At 37.4% G+C, this 19,763-nt stretch overlaps 1 protein-coding gene across 1 annotated transcript; it reads right to left on the bottom strand.

Moving 5' to 3' along the window:
- Positions 1 to 850: 850 nt before the first annotated feature.
- LOC127121320 (uncharacterized) lies at positions 851 to 2,286 on the bottom strand (the record flags this gene model as incomplete). The annotated part of the gene is made up of 2 exons (XM_051051848.1): positions 1,017 to 2,286; positions 851 to 965 (listed from the first exon to the last, which is right to left on the bottom strand). Coding segments are annotated over exons 1-2 (1,302 nt in total), but the record flags the coding sequence as incomplete, so codon positions are not given.
- Positions 2,287 to 19,763: the final 17,477 nt, after the last annotated feature.

The raw sequence follows: 19,763 nt of genomic DNA, 5'->3' as shown, positions 1-19,763 counted from the left end.
AATGCCTCCAGATTTTTAGCACAAACACCACAGCAGCAAGTTCAAGATCATGCGTAGGATAGTTCTTTTCATGAATTCTTAACTGTCGAGACGCATAAGCAATTACTTTATTATTTTGCATGAGCACACCTCCCAAACCCATCAGTGAAGCATCACAGTAAATTATAAACGGTTCCTCCGGATTTGGCAAAGTCAAAACCGGCGCCGACGTCAATCTCCTTTTTAATTCATTAAAACTCTCTTCGCACTGAACATCCCACACGAAAGCTTTACCTTTACCAGTTAGTTTAGTTAACGGAAGTGCTAACTTAGAAAATCCTTCAATAAACCTTCTATAATATCCAGCTAATCCCAAAAAGCTTCTAATCTCGGTAGCCGACTTAGGAGTCTCCCATTGCAACACAGCTTCTACCTTGGAAGGATCTACAGCAATACCTTTTCCTGAAATTACATGGCCGAGAAAACTGACTTCTCTTAACCAAAACTCACACTTGGACAGCTTCGCATACAATTTCTTATCTTTCAAAACATCCAACACTAATCTCAAATGTTCCTTGTGCTCTTCTTCGGACTTAGAGTAAATCAAAATATCATCAATAAATACTACCACAAAATGGTCCAGATAAGTATGGAAAATACGATTCATGTATTCCATAAATACTCCCGGCGCATTAGTCACACCGAAAGGCATCACAGAATATTCATAATGTCCATACCGAGTTCTGAACGCTGTCTTCTGGATGTCTTCATCTTTCACTTTGATCTGATGATAGCCCGATCTCAAATCAATTTTACTGAACACACAAGCACCCACTAATTGATCCATCAAATCATTTATTCTCGGTAGTGGATACTTATTCTTGATCGTTACTTTATTCAATTGTCTATAATCAATACAAAGCCTCATACTACCATCTTTCTTCTTTACTAGTAACACTGGGGCTCCCCACGGTGACACACTTGGTCTTATAAACTTCTTCTCAAGTAAGTCTTCCAATTGCTTCTTTAATTCATACAATTCAGATGCCGACATTCTATACGGTGCCATCGAAATAGGCCTAGTACCAGGTACCAGATCAATAGTAAATTTAACTTCCCTCTCTGGCGGCACACTAGGAATTTCATCAGGAAAACATTCAGGGAATTCTTTCACCACTAACAGTTCCTCAATCTTAGCTTTACTCTCAACCGACAACGTCGCCATCAAAGAAAACATCTGAGCTCCCTCTTTCATCAATTTTCGCAATTCTCTGAAAGGTAATAAGTCAACTCCTTCCTCTTCAGGAGTGGAAAACCTCACCGACTTATGATGACAATTTATATGAACATAATTATACTCTAACCAGTTCATACCAAGAATTACATCCATCCCATCCAACGGCAAACATACTAAATCAACATAGAAATCTTTATCGAAGATCGACAACGGACATTTTAAACATACCAACGAAGTAGTTATTGATCCCTTAGCTGGGGTCTCAACAATCAATTCACCATCCAAAGCGGACAATTTTAAACCCAGTCTTCGAGCACAGTTAGCAGAAATAAAACAGTGTGTAGCACCGGTATCAATAATAGTAATTAAAGGAGTACCATTTATGAAACATGTACCTCGGATAAGTCTGTCCTCACTGGATGTTTGAGTTCCGGTCAAAGCGAACACCTTTCCAGTTTGAGATTTCTTTGGCTCCTGACACTGACTTCCAATATGCCCCTCTTCGCCACAATTAAAACAAATCATTTCCTTGTGCTTGCAATCAGCTATTGCATGGCCAGTCTTACCACAGCGAAAACACCTCTTTACTTCAGCAGTGCATACATTACTCTTATGACCAGCCTGACCACATTTGAAGCAAACTATACCAGCAGGAGCACCTCCCCTACTAGTCCTCTGAGCCGGAGCAGCTCCTTGTTTCCCTTTTCCCACTGGGGCATCATACGGCTTGCCACGGTTTTGATGTTGCTTGCCCCTGCGGTCATTGACAATCTTGTAATGAGCATTATTGTCTTCTTCGAATATTCTGCAGCTATCAACCAATTCAGTAAAAATGCGTATCTTCTGATACCCAACAGCCTTCTTAATTTCAGAGCGCAGTCCGTTTTCAAACTTGATGCACTTTGAAAATTCAGCACCAGCACCAGTGTAATGAGGATAAAATTTGGACAGCTCCACAAATTTTGCAGCATAATCAGTGACAGACATGTTTCCTTGCTTCAGCTCAAGGAACTCGATTTCCTTCTTACCACGGACATCTTCCGGATAATACTTTCTCAGGAATTCCCTACGGAATACATCCCAAGTAATGACTTCACCTGCCACGGTCAACCTCTCGTGAGTCTCTAGCCACCAGTCATCAGCTTCGACTGCTAGCATGTGAGTACCATACCGAACCCTCTGAGCTGGAGTGCAATCCATAACACGGAAGATTCTCTCAATCTCTTCCAACCATCCCAAGGCTGCATCTAGATCATGCTTCCCTTTAAACACCGGCGGATTCTCTCTTTGAAAAGTCGCCAAGCTACGTGATCCAGCATCTCCACCAGTATTTGGCAAGTTCTGCACAACTTGTGCCATTGCTTGCATTGCGGCAGCCATTGCAGCGTCATTCCTTCCAGCCATTTCAACTTATCATTACAACACAACTTAAAGTTAGATTAGTAACAATACACAATTGTTAGACAGTAACGACACGACAACTGGCCGGACAGACCGACCTGCTCTGATACCACTAATGTAACACCCTTCTAAAATACCCCGAATATATAATTAAAATAACAACATATCAATCAGAGTAAATATGCAATCAAGGGTGTCACACAACTACTTCACACCATAATAACTGTCATGCTCTTTATTTAATCAAAATAACATTTTTTGCATAATTCGCAGCGGATAGAAATCAACCAACCATTCAAAACATATAACATATTACATGTAAAATGGTTCAACAACCAACAATTAAACAATTAAAACATCCCGTCCCGATGTTACATCTATCAGAGCATGACCCACTAAGGCGACTACACTAGACTCCAAGCATTAGCTTCTACTCAATCACTGCTCGTTACCTGAAAAATAGTTGTAAGGGTGAGTTCCTCAATCGATATAATAAGCATTATAAATCATCATGTAATGCTAAGTAAATTCACACGTTAATCACCCTAATCTTATCACGCATTCAGTAACGGCACATCAACTCAAATATCATACTCAATACCAACAAAATGCAACTCAAATGAGACTCGACTCGTCATGCATGTGGTACCATTCGGAGTAAAACTCCCAACTTAAAATCATTGCCATTTTATTGGGCATCAAGGCATAAGCCTTCAACTTTCAACTTAAAATTTGCCAATCCAGGCCAACGTGGTGTGAGCAAAGCTCCGACTTAATGCATATGAATGTATATGGCATACACGACTTTAAAATTCCGACAACATAATAATAATAGCAACACAACAATGTTTTCAACATAATCAACTTATAATCAACTTTGGCTCACCAAGCCTACAACTCAGTATTTTCAACAACTTTCCGTACACGGGACAACTTAACAACTCAGTCATACTTGTAACGACACTTCATAACATAAACCCAACAAATTACTCATTAACTTAACTATAATATTACTTCATAACATACCCCAATCCCTACTATGTCACACACCGCTATCGGCCAATCACTAATTATGTTCACAACATTAAAATACCAATTTTTTTCCAATTTCCAACAGTGTTAACCGGTTAACGCCCTGGGTTAACCGGTTAACGCAGGACAGAACACGCTTTCTGGCCATTTACAACAGTGTTAACCGGTTAACGCCCTGGGTTAACCGGTTAACGCAGACAGAACAGCAATTTCTCAGACATCATAACAGTGTTAACCGGTTAACACCCTGGGTTAACCGGTTAACGCAGACAAAACAGCAATTATTTCACAATTCAACACAGTGTTAACCGGTTAACACCCTGGGTTAACCGGTTAACGCAAGACAGAAAGCTGTTCCTGCGCTAACACGAAGCAGAATGCAGAATTCTCCGCATTTTTCCGCCGTTGGAGGACTTCCGGACCTCCGATTCCAATTCCGTAAGAAGCGATACGTTCGGGGAATCACGACTCACACAATTACCGATTCAATTACAGTTTTAACACAACTTATCCAACACAATTTCTCAGCATTCAACATCCCAATTAGGGTCAAATCAACGGTTTATCACTACCCATTACATGTTAACCCATAATACCCATTAAACGACGATAAACCCCCCTTACCTGAATTAATCCGGCAATTCTTTAGCTTCAAGCTCTTCTATTCTCCAACCTTTGCTCTCTTGCTCTTCCTCTTTGCCCTTTCTCCACCTTTCAGCCGCTTCTCTGCTTTTCACGTAAAAACCCTCTTTACCAAAAATGAACTCTTTTCTTATTTCCCACTTATATACTTTCCAATAATTATTATTCCAATAATAATAATAATAATAATCCAATAATTCCAATTACTTAATTAAATTAATAATTATAATATTAACTTAAATTAAATAATTATCTTATTTTTATTGGGGTGTTACAATAGGCATTAGCATGGGATCATACCTTGGCATCCTCCTTCCCCCTTTTTCATTGGGTTTGTTTTGGAATAGATCACCAAATACTTTATGATTGTATCATACTTGTATTTTATCATTTCACTAACCAAAATACCCAAAATATGTCTAGGTATTTGCCTAACTCTTTTGTAGGAAAGGCATGATCCCGTTGATTCATCAAGTTCACATCTAGGGTTTGAGACCCTCATGACAAAGAGCACAACCATGAATTGATACAATAATGGTTATGAGCATCATATATGAGTCCTATTGATCTCTACATGTTATATTGACCAAGTTTTCTTCAAGAGTTTGAGGGTGATTTGCCTTGGAAACCCTAGTTTGACTGGGTATCTTGAGTAACTTCTCCAACAAGCTATCTTACCAATTGATCAAATTTATAAAGGGACACTTAAAAATTCATCATCTTATGCATATATTATCTACCATGAACCAAGAAAGTCAAGAGAATTGGAAGTTAGCAAGTTGGTTGTAGGTGGTTGGCCAGATGAATTAATCTGATCAAAACTGGGTCTCCCTAGACCCTATCTCCTACACTTTTCACCATATAAAAATGATTCCAAGAGAAAACATACTCTAAATGACATTCCAAACAACGTTCATGTTTATACCTAGAGCTTGTTTTTCTTGGAAAATCATTTTCTATGTTGAAACATTATAGGTCATTTTGTCTAAACCCTAATTTGAAGGTCAACTTCCCAAGGCCATAACTTGCTCAATTTTTATGAGATGAAAGGTTTCCAAGTTTCACAATCAAATTCAATGTGTCTAATTCAACTTTGATGTTTGGAGTGGGAGCTAATTCAACCTTTTTGAGCATGTGATATGAGGTTACATTATAGGTCACTTTTGACCTATACCATTGATCAAGTGATTTTTCCAAACTTCAAAAATGCATAACTCTATAATTTCAAATCCAAATGACATGAAATTGGTGACCATTGTGAATTTCTTTGAAATATATACAACTTTTATGAATACACGTTTCTCATTTGAAGCTCATATGAAAAGTTAAGCAAGGTGGAACACTGAGACATATGGCTTGACACTTAGAAAAATTTTGATATGTCAAAAATTTCCAAACTTCCACCTCAAATTTCTTCATGATACAAACTCCAAATGGAAAAGTGTTTAACCTAAAAGTTTTTCCTCTCAATCTCACCTTTCTAAAGAGCTCAAATTCATCCATTTTGGATAAGGAATGCATAGGTTGCGCATGGCATGAACATGGTGTCATCACTTGGCAAGGATCAAACTTCAAATCTTCATGTACACTTTCCTTGCAACCCAAGTTGAATTCAGACTATCTCACACTTATTTTTGGATTTAGGGCAATGATTTTATGGGCCTATGCGCGCCCATGCACCCATGCATCATCAATACCAAATTTGGAAAGTGGATTTCAAGTGTGCAAAAAGCAATGGTTTCAGCTATAAATAGAGCCTCATATGCTCAGCATTGGACACACATTGGCGCCAGCTTTGATCCCCAATCTCTAACCCTCACACTGCAAAGGATAATCCTGAAAAATTCACTTGAATTTGAGTTTGAATTTCCACTGTTTTGAAATTCAAAACTCCAGGGATCCACAACCTTTTGAGCATTTAATCCTTCTTCTGCAAGCATTTGGAGTGAGATCAAGCATGAGCAAGAGAAAGATCAGTTAAATCCAAACCTCCATTGAAGGTATTTTTCAGAAATTTTGATCTCTTTGATTCTCTTGAATTCTTGCTCAATTCTATTGATTCTTTGGTTGTCTGAAGTCTTACCAATGTAGGCAAGAAGATTAAGTTGCTTAGAGGCCAAATCGAAGCAACTCAATTCATGTACCTCAAATTTCAACTCCATGCATCTCTCAATATACTTGGAGTTAGAGTGAATTGAGGCTAGATTCGAACTCAGTGCCATTTTTACTTTGAAATCATGTCCTTGTTTTTAATTTTGGTGATGGTTATGACTGAACCAGTCCGGCGAGGTTCGCCTGAGAAGACAACCGGTCCTTGACCGCCGGTGGTGTGTTGGATGGTTCTGAGCCATATGATCCTTTTAAAATGATCTAATCATGAGCGTTCCTTTTGAATACCAACTGTGTGGCGCGTTGACTTAAGTGCACGAGGGAACGCGTGTTGATGGCCACTTGATCTGCCACCTCAATTAGTGAGGGAGATCAAGTGGTCCACGTTTTTTCTAATATTTTAATTTTCATTTTAATTGCTTTATTTTCAATAATTCATATTAAATTTAATATTGATCCAAAAAATATGGGACTTTCACCAAAAAATTTCAAATATTTTCCTCTTTCATATTCTGAATTAAAATTATTCTTTGGATCATTATTAATATTTTTCATGAATTAATTGATTTTGCATTTGTTTTTAATTGTTTAAAAATATTTTTAAATGTCCAAAAATTATGAATTTTTTTATCCAAGGTCCTTTGACCTTGTTTGACCTATGATAAATCTCATGGCCATTCCTTAGGTGTTTTGATGAGATTTTAGAAATTGGACAAACCATATTTAATTTAAATGCATTATTTTAGTATTTTTAATTTGAATAATTGCCAAATAAATTTGATGACCAATTGTGATGACTTGTTTATGTTTGACTCTTGTTGTGAGGCCTTGGTCAAGGTTGATTTGACTTTGTCAAATTAATATCATTGGATTTAGGGGATTGATGGAAGGTACATTCCATCTCCCAAAATGAATGGATGATATTAATTTGGTAAAAGTCCTCCATTTTTCTCCCACTTCTTCTTATTCCATTTCTTCATTCATTCATTCCATTTGGCCTATTATATCTCAAAATCCTAAGGCTAGTTGATTGAAAAATTGACATGAGTATGGATGAGATTAGGCCACCCCTTTTGCATATTCTTTTTGTGTGTGGTATATTTCATGAGCATAGTCTACTATACTATGTCTCTAACATGCATTAACACCAAAATTTTATTTGCCCGACCTCAAATAGTTGTGACTTCTACATAAGTCCAATTACGATTGCTTAACATAACGCTAAATTTGTGACATAAAAGGCAAAAGCATTCTAGTTAGTGAGTTTGTAAGTCTCCTCTCCTTCATGGTATTGTGTGGAAACTTGGCCTTTTTTCCTTCCTTTGGAAGATGTCTTGGTTCAAGGATCCATGCTTGTGATAAGTGGGTTGAGTGTTCTCCAAAGAATGACTTCAATTAAAAAGAAAAAGCAAAGCAATACTAACTTCTAACCTATTAACTACTAACATTTAAATTCAAGCCATTTACCTTAATGCAATTTACTTTTAGCATTTTATTTCATTTTCCATTGTTCATATCATTCTAATTGTTTATGTTAATGCAATTTTCACTTTGTCCATTTGGACCATATTGTGTGATATATTTTGTTTGTGTATACTTTGCTTGTTTGTTTGGTCTTTGACCATTAATGTACATAATAACAACAGAAACCCTAAAAACTTTTGTGTGGAGTGTTGGTTTGGTCTTGGATAAATGGACTTAGAATCTAGGCAACATTCCTATGCTAAAGGACTTGGTCAATGTCAACTTATCGAGAAACCAAGTGCTTGCAATTTGAAACTTCATCTGATACATCATTCAAGATCCTTTTGAGTTCATCTGCAACATGATCATTGTGAAGCCGTTATTTTGAACCTGTGACTTGTGGAATTCATCTGTTACATGGGCTATTTTGGAGAAGATCATGGAATGGATAAGCTTGGATGTGGCTATCTTTATTTGATGCCTTACTCTTCAAGATAATGAAATTGTGCATTGTGTTGTTTGATTCTAAAAGTCCAAGGGAATTATGGGTTTCTATTGACATTCTTGTCTATTGGATTACTACCCACTTGGTCAGATCTTTTCAACTCTAAACTTTTAAATTTTATACATAGGGTAGTCTCTTCATCTTCTCCCCATTTCTTTAATTTCAAAATCGCTTTCTCCATTTTTTAAAATCTTCTTTGTGTGAACTACCTTTGTTCTAAACTTTGACCACTTTGCAAAAAGATAGAAACTTTGGCCTTATGCCATTGCATTTTCAAACTTCTTTTCTTAAATCAAACTTGTAAATAAACTTAACTATACTTGACCTAAACTTTCAAAAAGCCAAAAAGAACTAACTCATTCAAACCATTTTAGGCCTTTGTGCCTTTCAAACTTAAATTTCGTTAAAAGTAATGTATTCACTTTGAAATTTGTATTACGAACTATAAGATTTTGATCCCTCATTTTTATGTTGGTATGTAGGCACAAGATCGAAGGTCTTGTCAAACACAAAAATATAATTAATAAATTCTTTTCTCATCCCCCCATTCTATTTGTTTGTAAATATGAGTTTATACCAAGTACATAAGCACGCAAAAAGGGCTCCCTAGGAGTACCTAGGACACTTTGGGTGCTAACACCTTCCCTCTGTGTAACCAACCCCCTTACCTGTAATCTCTGACATTTTATTAGTTTTGATTTGAAAACTTCTTACTTTTTGGGTTTTGTTCGTACTTTTTCCCTTTTCCTTTGGAAACAATAAAAGCGCGGCGACGACTCTTGTTATTTGATCTCTAGCTTATCCATAGCTTGATGATCATGAGTTTACCGCTACAACATGCTGAAAATTTCACCAACTGTTTTATCACTTTAAAAGCAAATAAACCATCCACTTCATGGCCCCAAATATCCTCATCCATGCATTTTTTGGGGTTTCATCACCTATAACAAAGTTGAATTATGAACTAAAACCTTTAATTTGATCATTGGAGCAAAGAAAGTGGTAGCTTGGATCACAAGTTACGGCCTTGGAAAGTTGGGTACTTGGACATGATTTTTAGGGACTTTGTGAAAATTCCAAATTCTGCATCTTTGCCCCTTTTGCAAGTAATCTTGATTTTCTTTATTAAACTTGATAAAATGACTTTATTGATCATATTTTCATGCTCCTCAACTTGAAAAGTCCATAGTTGACCAAAAATCTTAAAAGTCAAACTTTGACTTTAGGCATTTGTTGACTTTTCATCAATTGTGTTCAAAAGTGTCATTTGCTTCTAAACCTAACTCCTCGAGTCATTTGAATTATATGAGTGGGGTATGAGGACACATTTTAGGAACTTGTATCATGCCTCAAGCCATAAGATCATGCTTTGGTCAAAGAGTCAATATTAAGTTGACTTTGACCAAAAAAACCCTAATTTGGAGTGTCAGATGAATTGTGGCTTGATGAACTTGAATTGAGGTGAGTATAAACTTTGATTGTTGATGAAGGGAGACTCTTGATAACCTTGATATATTAATGATCACACTAAGCCTTGACTGATCCATCCCTTCAACTTCTTGATGCCAAAACCCTAACTTGCAAAAAAAGCAAAGCAAGACATATATTTTTTGTATTTTTGTGGGGTTAGCAAAGCATAAGTGTAACGGGGTATTCGTTACCTTTAGATTTATTGACTAAATCAAAATTAAATCATAAAACTCGAGTCGCCACCGCACTTCTATTTATCCAAAGGAAAGGTTAGAAAGCGAACAAAAATTGAGAAGTTTTATCAAATCAAAAACTCATAAAAATGTCAGAGATCTGGGTAAGGGGGTTGGTTATGCAATGGGAAGGTTTTAAGCACCCAAAACATCCTTAGTATTCTAAGGGAGACCTTTTTGCAAAGTGTATCGTAGGTTGGTATTTGTGAAAATATTTGTGCAAACAAGATTGGGGGGATGAGAAAAGCATATACAAATTATTTACAATTTGGTGTTTGAATGGATAAACCCATTGCCTACGTACCATCACAAAGGTAGGATCAAAACCTCGTAGTTCGGGTAAAAATCTCAAAAGAAGTTGGTGAATTGATTTGTCAAAAGCCTTAAGGTCTTTTGTTATCAAAGGGAGAAAACTCAACCTAAACCAACAATCCACCATGTGAGGAGAGCTTCAACATACTAGTGAGGGATCCACCCTATAATAAGTATGGAAGACTTATAGTCCAATCACTAAGGATAAGGTGAGGTTTACATCAACCACTATGATAACGCAAACCTATGGCTAATATTTATGAAAAGTTTTTAACAAAGGTGGCCATTGGAACTACAAAAACAATTTGAAGTAAGTTGTATTTACAAGTTAAAAGTATTCATAAAAATGAAGTCAAAGTTGACTTAAGGTTCATTCAACATAAGTATTAATGAAAAGAGTTTGAAAAAATCAAAGGCATATGGCCTAGGTTTCTAGTTTTGAAAGCAATGTCAATGTTTGCACAAAATGAGTTTGGCTTGGGTTAGAGTGGATAGAAGAAGAGAAGGGCTAGTCCTAAACATGCAAAGATGAGAGAAGAGATAAAACCCTTGGAGTTCCTTCCTTGAGATCATAAAGATGATTCAAGATGCTCCTTTCCTTTGGACTTAGCAGTTAACTCAAGCAATCAAACAAATATTCAATCAAGCTCCTAGGATCTCCATTTGGCTTGTCTCTCTTAACTTGGATGCTCATGACAATGGTCCTTCTAACTATCTCAAGTTTGGAATCTCTATCACACAAGAACAAACAATCAAAAAGTTCACAATGCAATAAGAGGAATGGGCAAAGAGTGAGTTTAGATTAGAGATCCTTTCAAGTCAACTTCAAGATTAAGCATTCTAAAGGCATGAGGCCTAGTTGCTCTTCAATCAATTTTAGCATTCTAAAGGCATGAGGCCTAGTTGCTCTTGACCTACATTAAGCATAGGTGAGGTCCTAATTCTAAGTCCTTTCTCCTTTTTGCATTGGGTTCACACAAACAATCAGAAAAAACAAACACAAAGCAACAATATATTTACACAAAAATGTGCTCAAGTGAGCAAAAGGAAAATGGCATAAACATAAACATGAGCTCAAATGAGCAAAGTGAAAAGGCAATATGAATAAATGAGCAAGAAATTAAATTGCATTAAAGTAAAATGCAAGAATTAAAGGCTTGAATTAAAGTTAGTGTTAGTAGTTAATGTTAGTGTGCCATAAGGCAATTTAGCGTTATGTTAAGCAATCGTAAGAGGACTAATGTAGTAGTCACACCTATCTGAGGCCGGTCAATAAAACTATAGGCAAATAAACACAAGTTAGAGATCATGACTAGTAAGTCAAGCTCCTACAACTTGCCATGCCAAAAGAAAAGAAGAATGACCTTGTATGGATTTTAGGTTTTTTGCTTGACCAAGAAGCAACCTATCTTGGACATAAAGCAATTCTCTTGATCTTTGATCAAGTTGAATTTGATTTGGATCAAAGAAGGTTAAGCCTCTCATATGTCAAGGCTAACCACAAATCATTAACTCATTGGTCAAAAGAAAAAGAAGAAGAAAAGGGATGAAGATGAAATGTACAAAATGAAAATTCAAATGACATAACCAAAACACAATGATCAAATGTGAATGGAATCAACACCAATCAATGGTAAACAGAAGTGAAATGAAGATTAGAAGTCAAGAAAGGTCAAACATATTTTTGGTATTTTTTGGAATTAAAATAATACATAAAATAAAATGAACAAAGTAAGGTCAAACTTCAAGTCCAATTCAAATCAACTTGGATAAGTCCAATTGGATCGTCATAAGTCTAACATGGTCAAACTAGGTTTGACAAATTTTCTCAACATTTTTAGAAAACAGTAACTATTTTAAAATCAATTAAAAGCATTAAAAATAACACAAATGAATTAAAATCTCAAATAAATCGCAAATCAATTAAGAAATTGATGAGAATATTTTTCATTGACTTATCATCATCCATATGTGTTAAAAAAATATTTTTGGCATTTTTAAATATCAAAAAGTAATTAACATGAATTAAAAACTATTAAAAACAAAATAATTCACAAAAAATATTAAATGGAATCACAAAAATAATTAAAAATTAGATTATGAAACTAGATTTTAAAAGAAAAATTTTGCAATTGGTCCCATATTTTTGTGATTCCAAATAAAAGAGTTATGAATTTTTGAAAATAAATGGAATAATATAAAAATAAAACAAAAATTAGAAAATAGGAAAATCAGGAAGCGTTGGATCCACATTCATTAATTGACATGGACCAACCTGTGGCTCTGAGGCGCGCGCTCATTGTGATCCTCAGTCAAACGCGTTGCAAAATGTTTTAAAACAAGTCAAATGAAACAAGGGCTCAGATTAGATCAATGCAATTGGATCCAACGGCCAAAGAGAGTTCCACGTGGGGACGGTGGTGGAAACCACCGTCTTCTCCGGCGAACAAACAGAAACTGGCCACCAGTTGCAGATTTTGCAACCTTAACCAAACCACGCGTGCCTTATACCAAACTAAAGTTGGGGTGATGTACATCACCCTTGTAACCTTGGATTTCTCTCAAGATCCCTATGGAAGGAGAAATTTGAGATGGAAAATCCAGGTGTTCAATCTGAAATGCATCAATTCATGAAATTAAAACCACCATTGGCTTGCCTCTCACACGAGGACTTCAGAAAACCAAACAAACACAAGCAGAGCATAATATATGAGGAGATTCGAATCAAAACAGTTGAGATGTAAACCTTTGAAGTGCAGCTTTGATGAGCACGATCCACTCCAGTTCTTGCTTGCAGCTTGATCTTGAGGTATGGTATGAGTGCAAGGCTAAGGAATAAGTGTTGAAGATCAACTGATTTTGTTGAAATTCAAACTTGAAAAGAGAAATGAAAATTCAAAATTCCTTTGCTGTGAGGTTAGGATTCAATTTCTGCAGAGCTTTAGGCGCCTTCAGGTTGATTATTGAATGAAGCAAGCATGCTATTTATAGCTGAAAATGCAAGGCAAGGTGAATGGAATCTGTGTGCATGAAGCTTTGGGTCCTCCATGCATGGGCCTGTACAGGCGCATGTGAGGCCCAAAAGCTGATGGTTTTGAATGCTGAACACATATCAAATGGAAATGGACGTGTGATTTGAATGGTAAATGCTTGTGTAAGAAGATTTCATGTGAAATGCATAAATGGTCACAAATATTCCCCTCTTTGAAAGTCCCATATGGAAAATCCAAACATAGGCATGTGGGTAATGGTAGGAAAGGTCTTGAAAGAAGGAGCAAAAGTTATGTTGGACAAAAATCCATTTGGAGTTTGGAAAATTGTGAAAACTGGCCATGAAGTTTGATGTACAAAACATGTCTTTGAATTTTTTTCCAAAAATGACCAACTTCAATTCCTTTTGTTTCAATAATTCAAGCCTCAAATGAAAACACCTCCAACATAAAAGTTGTATATCTTTTCAAGATCATCAATTTTGACTTAAATTTTGCATCATTTGGATTTTTTATGAGACAGTTATGGGCACTTGAAGTTGGACTTTTTCAAGATTCAATGGCTTTGGTCCAAAGTGACCTATAATGTTTTGTATTATCACATGTGTTTCTTTTAGGATTATGAAATTTTGTCCAATATAAAATTTTAAATAGACATCTTAATATTTTCAATCCAATTGGTTTAACCTCAAAATCATAAAAAATGAAGGAGTTAGGTCCTTGGGAAGTTGACCCAAAATTAGGGTTTTAGTCAAAATGACCTATAATGTTTTGAAATGAATGATGATCTTCCAAGTTTCAAATGGATTTTTGATGAACATAAAAGTTGTTCATATGGTCTCTAAAAACGTTTTTTCTCTTGGGGTCATCTTCATTTGACAAACACATCAAAAGTTAGGTCCCGGTGGATTTCAAAATAGTCAGATGACTTGAGCGGTCAACTTCTCAAGTCTAAACTTCAAATCTTGATGAATGAATGATTGAGGATACTCACATAAGCTCATATATGCATAAAATGATGAATGAAAGAACTTACCTTGATTTAATTTTATCATAGGTTGAGGTTGCTTCATGAGCAAGGAACAGTCAATGCACAGATGAATTAGGGTTTCCTTAGGAAACAAGCCTCAAGCCCTTTGGTTTATCTTGATCAAAATGGAAAATTGAGATACTTGAGAGACATATATGATGATTAGAAACCTTGTGGACCATTTTCATGCTTGCTCTCATCTTCATCTTGCCACTTCTTTGAGCATAGAAGCCTCCTAGGAGCCTTGGATCACATGACTGCTTAAGCTTCAAAATAAAAGAGGTTAGTGACATATTTTGTGCTTTTGGTTAGTAGACAAAATAAGAAAAGCAATAATATACAATTGAAGCATGCTTGGTGGTCTCAAACCAACTCACACAAGTCTCAACCCTAGGGTAAGGAACCAAGATACTATAATCCTTGAGGCAATGCAATGAGCAATGATATGGTGCCATGAGGGATCTTAGGGTCAAAATTAGGGTCTTACAGATGCCTCTATATAAGGTCATTCTAGCCGGAGATATGAAGGTTAAAATCTTCGTCTCGACGAGGTAGAATGGGCTTAAATAATAACAAAGAGACGAATTTTGGTCCCAAAGAGACCTCATGATGCAAATGTATGCATGCAAAAGTTAATACTCTGTGGGGAAATATGGCCACAAAGGAAAACAAATCAGGAGAAACTGAAAGTCTGCGGGAGTATAATACATTCCATAAGGAAAACTCACTGGGAGACAGAGACTCTGAGGGGATAAAGGGAATAAAATGCGTGAGCAGGCCACGACATGAAACTTGCTGGGAGATACGAAGGGATTCCACAAAAATAAATCGATGGAAAGACTCGAGTTGACGCAAAGATGCATGTATTGGGGAATATGCCAATACAGCAAAACTATCCACAAAGGATACTTCGGATAAACATTCGGACTCAGGTGGGGAAATCCACTAATGGACTCAGCTGAGGGAGCAACAAATGAGGTATTACCGGTTACTGGGTAATAAAACTCGAAAAGAGACATGTGATCGCACACCGGTATAAGGGTGAGAGAACAACGCGCTCAGGGAGAAAGAATATCTAAGACCAGTATAAGGGTGAGAGATATCAATCATCTGAAACATCTGAGGAAAACCTAAAAGGGCAAATTTCAACTCAGGAAAATCTGACTCCACAGGGGACAAAAATTCATAATAGGGAGCAGAAGGAAGGAACACCAAGGATACCAGTTACTGGGCATATAATAGGTGACCAACCAGGCGTGAACTGGGAACATATCCAAGACACTCATCATCCAAAAAGGAATGCTGAAAAAGCAAATTCGATTTACAGGATGGACATTCGATTCCGTAAAGAAATGCAAATCTTACTCAACTGGGGAAGAAAAGAGACTTCGACTGAAGAGCGCATGAGATATATTATCTATTATCGTCAGAACATAGATAACGTACTCACATGGAAAATTATCCACAACCGGTTACTGGCTTAATAAAGGATAAATCAACCGAAAGGAAAGGACATCGGGATACCGGTTACTGGGTATATAATGACGACCAATGCAAAAGAGAGACAATCATTACCAATCAAAGGTAAATGAAAGATGACTCGTTGGGGATACATTGACAAGAGCAATGATCTCGGAGATATATCACCGGTTATTGGGTGGTATACTCAAAAAAAATGAAGGAATATCAATACCGAATATTGGATAAAGATAACCAACAAATAGGGGATTACATCTACCGGTTACTGGGTTGAAAACCACAGAAATAGGACTTACAACTACCGGTTACTAGGTAGAAGGCCACAAAGTTCACTAGGGAAAGGATGAACAATTACTGGTTACTGAGCAGTTGAACAACTAAACCACAAGGAACTGCAGGGGAAATAACAAGACAGGAGTCAATCTAGGAACAAGCTAGAAGACACAATCAAACAAGACTCAACCCAATGAGGATATAACTCAGGGGAGTAATTCCATCCAGATACACAACTAGGGAGGAAACTGAAACAAAAATCATCCACGAGGACATATCTCAGTGGGGAATATTAGAAGGAAAGATAGACACTTTCTACCTATAGGGCTGACTCTTATATGGAGAGATCAGACACAAACATCTGCTTGGGGAAGAATATTTCACCAATAGCAGGAGATATCAAGCAAAGATATATGGCAAAGAATTAAACATGAATATTTAAATGCTATAATTATGCATGTATATGCGTGGTTTATGTATGATTAATGCTAACAAACAGTCATATTTAACACAAACAGTCATATTTAACACAAACAGGTCCAAGAAATAATAGACAGACATCCGGTATAACAATCTCAAAAGAGAAAAGCCAGGCCCACAGGAGGAAATCCACTCTAGTGGGGAATGTCAAATGCCAGGAGGCACAGACTACGGCTGGGGATCAAGCAGAGTCGCTACCGGGGACCAAGACCACCGCTAGGGATCAAAGACCGCTGTTAGGGATCAACCAAAAGGTCACAGCTACCAACTGCTGGGGATTTTCCAACAGTTCTCGGGAACATGAAGAGATATTGATAAGATCTGTCAGAGAAGAACTCTTCAGGGGATCTTATCAGGCAACAATATGAAATTTTGTGGGGAACAACCACCAATAGAAACACATTAATCCAGCATTCTCTTCTAACCATTGAGGAGACATCTCTGCCACCGGGAGAAGGATCAAATCACACTGTCGGGGAAGCTACAGAGTCACCGCCAAGGATTTGCTGTTGAATAGACAAAAGGTCCATCGTAGAGGAAACTCTACTAGGGAGCTTAACACAGATAAGATTCTGTCGTAGAAGAAACTCTACTGGGGAACTTATCAAGGAAAGATATGAAACTCTATGGGGAACATCCACCAAACAGAAGTTGCAATAATCAACACATTTCCTCTTATATGCTGGAGAGACATCTCTGCTAGGAGGAAAGAGAAACACTGCTCCTCTGGGGAAGGAAACAAACGTCTTCAACACCATTATATGCTGGAGAGACATCTCTGCTAGGAGGAAAGAGAAACACTGCTCCTCTGGGGAAGGAAACAAACGTCTTCAACACCAGCTCTGCTAGGAGGAAACTAATATCAAGTTTTGATCAGGCAACTCCACCGGGGAAGACTGAAGGCGATCCAACTAGGGAAAGTCTACTGTGAGCAACCCTACTGGGGATGAGTTGCAAGCCAACCTTCTGGGGAGAAGCTACAAGTCCACCTGTTGGGGATTTCCACTCATGATGGGAATTCCTGCTCACACTGCGGGAGATTTCCATTTATGCTGAGGGAAAGACCAACTTCCTCGAAAATAGATAGCATTCAATTTTTTATCAATCTATAAGGGATTTTAGGTCAGTCCACGCAAGGGATGACAACCCTATAATTGATAAAACACAAATGCTAGACTCAGACTCTCTGGGGATCTGAGGACAGAGGTATACATATCTCCCAAAAGATCAAGGCCAAAACTCTAGATTCCCTAGGGACTTGATGATGTATCACCTTTCTCTGCGCTTGCTGAGAAGACAACCTGAAAGATGATGAAAGAGGATACAAATATGCCAGACATATGAACAAATGCCTTACCCTTTTGGAGATCATACTATCCTTGGGAGAGCACTGAGGATATTCCATTTATCCTTTCAGTCATTGCGAATGTTCACTTTGTTTAAAATAGTTTATAAAACTTTATTTATTTAAAACAATGATATTTATCAATTAAAACATGCAAACATTTGTTAAACAGAAACAAATAAGAGTGTAAAGAATTGGATAAAGGCTCAAATTTATTTGATAGAATGGTAGTCCGCAAATGGCGAGACTCCATGGATCTTTACAAATTTGAAATTGGCGATATATATTGGAAAAAGGGCTACATTGAACATAATGATCATTTCTCCACCAACTCTGAATCCAGTGTATTCAAAGCTTCAGTTGACGATGACTGAGCGAGAATCTTTGACTGAAGACGGCTTGAAGAACAAAGTCTTGTCAAGATGCAGTTACTTGCCAAATCCTTAATTTTTTCCTAGATTACCCCATGGTGAGGTACTCAATCTAGCGGGATATATATATTCATTTTTTATGTCTCTAACTTTTGCCTGGATCGCCCTTTCGGGTTTTCAATCCACTGAGACGCTCATTTTTGCCTAAGCCGCCCTTTCGGGTTTTCAACTTAGCGAGCTATTCTGTTTCTATTTTAGGCAAAGTATTTCTTGACTGCATCTGAATTCACAGGACGAGTGAAATCCTCCCCATCCATAGTCGTAAGTATCAAAGCACCACCTGAAAAGGCTCTCTTAACAACATTTGGACCTTCATAGTTTGGAGTCCACTTGCCCCTGGAATCGGGCGCGAAAGACAAAACTTTCTTGAGCACGAGGTCACCTTCTTGAAACACACGAGGCTTGACCTTCTTATCAAAGGCTTTCTTCATCCTTTGTTGATATAACTGACCATGGCACATGGAAGTTAATCTCTTCTCTTCAATCAAATTCAACTTGTCATAACGACTCTGGACCCATTCAGCCTCAGCCAACTTGGCTTCCATCAAGACTCTCATTGATGGGATCTCGACCTCCACGGGGAGCACAACCCCCATGCCATACACAAGAGAGAAAGGGGTTGCCCCTGTTGAAGTGCGGACAGATGTACGATAGCCATGTAAAGCAAATGGCAACATCTCATGCCAATCCTTGTACGTAACAACCATCTTCTGGATAATCTTCTTAATGTTCTTGTTAGCAGCTTCAACAACCCCATTCAGCTTAGGTCTATAGGGAGAAGAACTATGATGTGCAATCTTGAACTCGCTACATAACTCTTTCATCATCTTATTGTTCAAGTTAGATCCATTATCAGTAATGATCTTGTCTGGAACACCATAACGGCATATGAGTTGATTCTTGATAAACTTCACAACTACCTGCCTGGTCACATTCGCATACGACGCCGCTTCAATCCACTTGGTGAAGTAATCAATTGTTGTGAGAATAAAACGGTGACCGTTAGACGCCTTTGGCTCTATCATGCCAATCATGTCAATTCCCCACATAGAGAAAGACCATGGTGATGAAATAACATTCAGAAGTGTCAGGGGAATATGAATCTTATCCGCATAAATCTGACACTTGTGGCATTTCTTCACATATTTGCAGCAGTCAAACTCCATTGTCAGCCAATAGTAGCCTGCTCTCAGCATCTTCTTTGCCATGACATGTCCATTGGAATGAGTACCAAATGAACCCTCACAGATCTCAGTCATTAATAGGTCTGCTTCGTGTCTATCCACGCATCTGAGCAGAACCATGTCAAAGTTTCTCTTATAAAGCACATCACCATTGAGGTAGAAATTGC

Source organism: Lathyrus oleraceus, chromosome 2 (assembly GCF_024323335.1).
Source record: "Lathyrus oleraceus cultivar Zhongwan6 chromosome 2, CAAS_Psat_ZW6_1.0, whole genome shotgun sequence".
Classification (NCBI taxonomy): domain Eukaryota; kingdom Viridiplantae; phylum Streptophyta; class Magnoliopsida; order Fabales; family Fabaceae; genus Lathyrus; species Lathyrus oleraceus.
The sequence above is the reverse complement of the archived record's forward strand: the minus strand, read 5'-3'. Positions and strand labels throughout refer to the sequence as shown.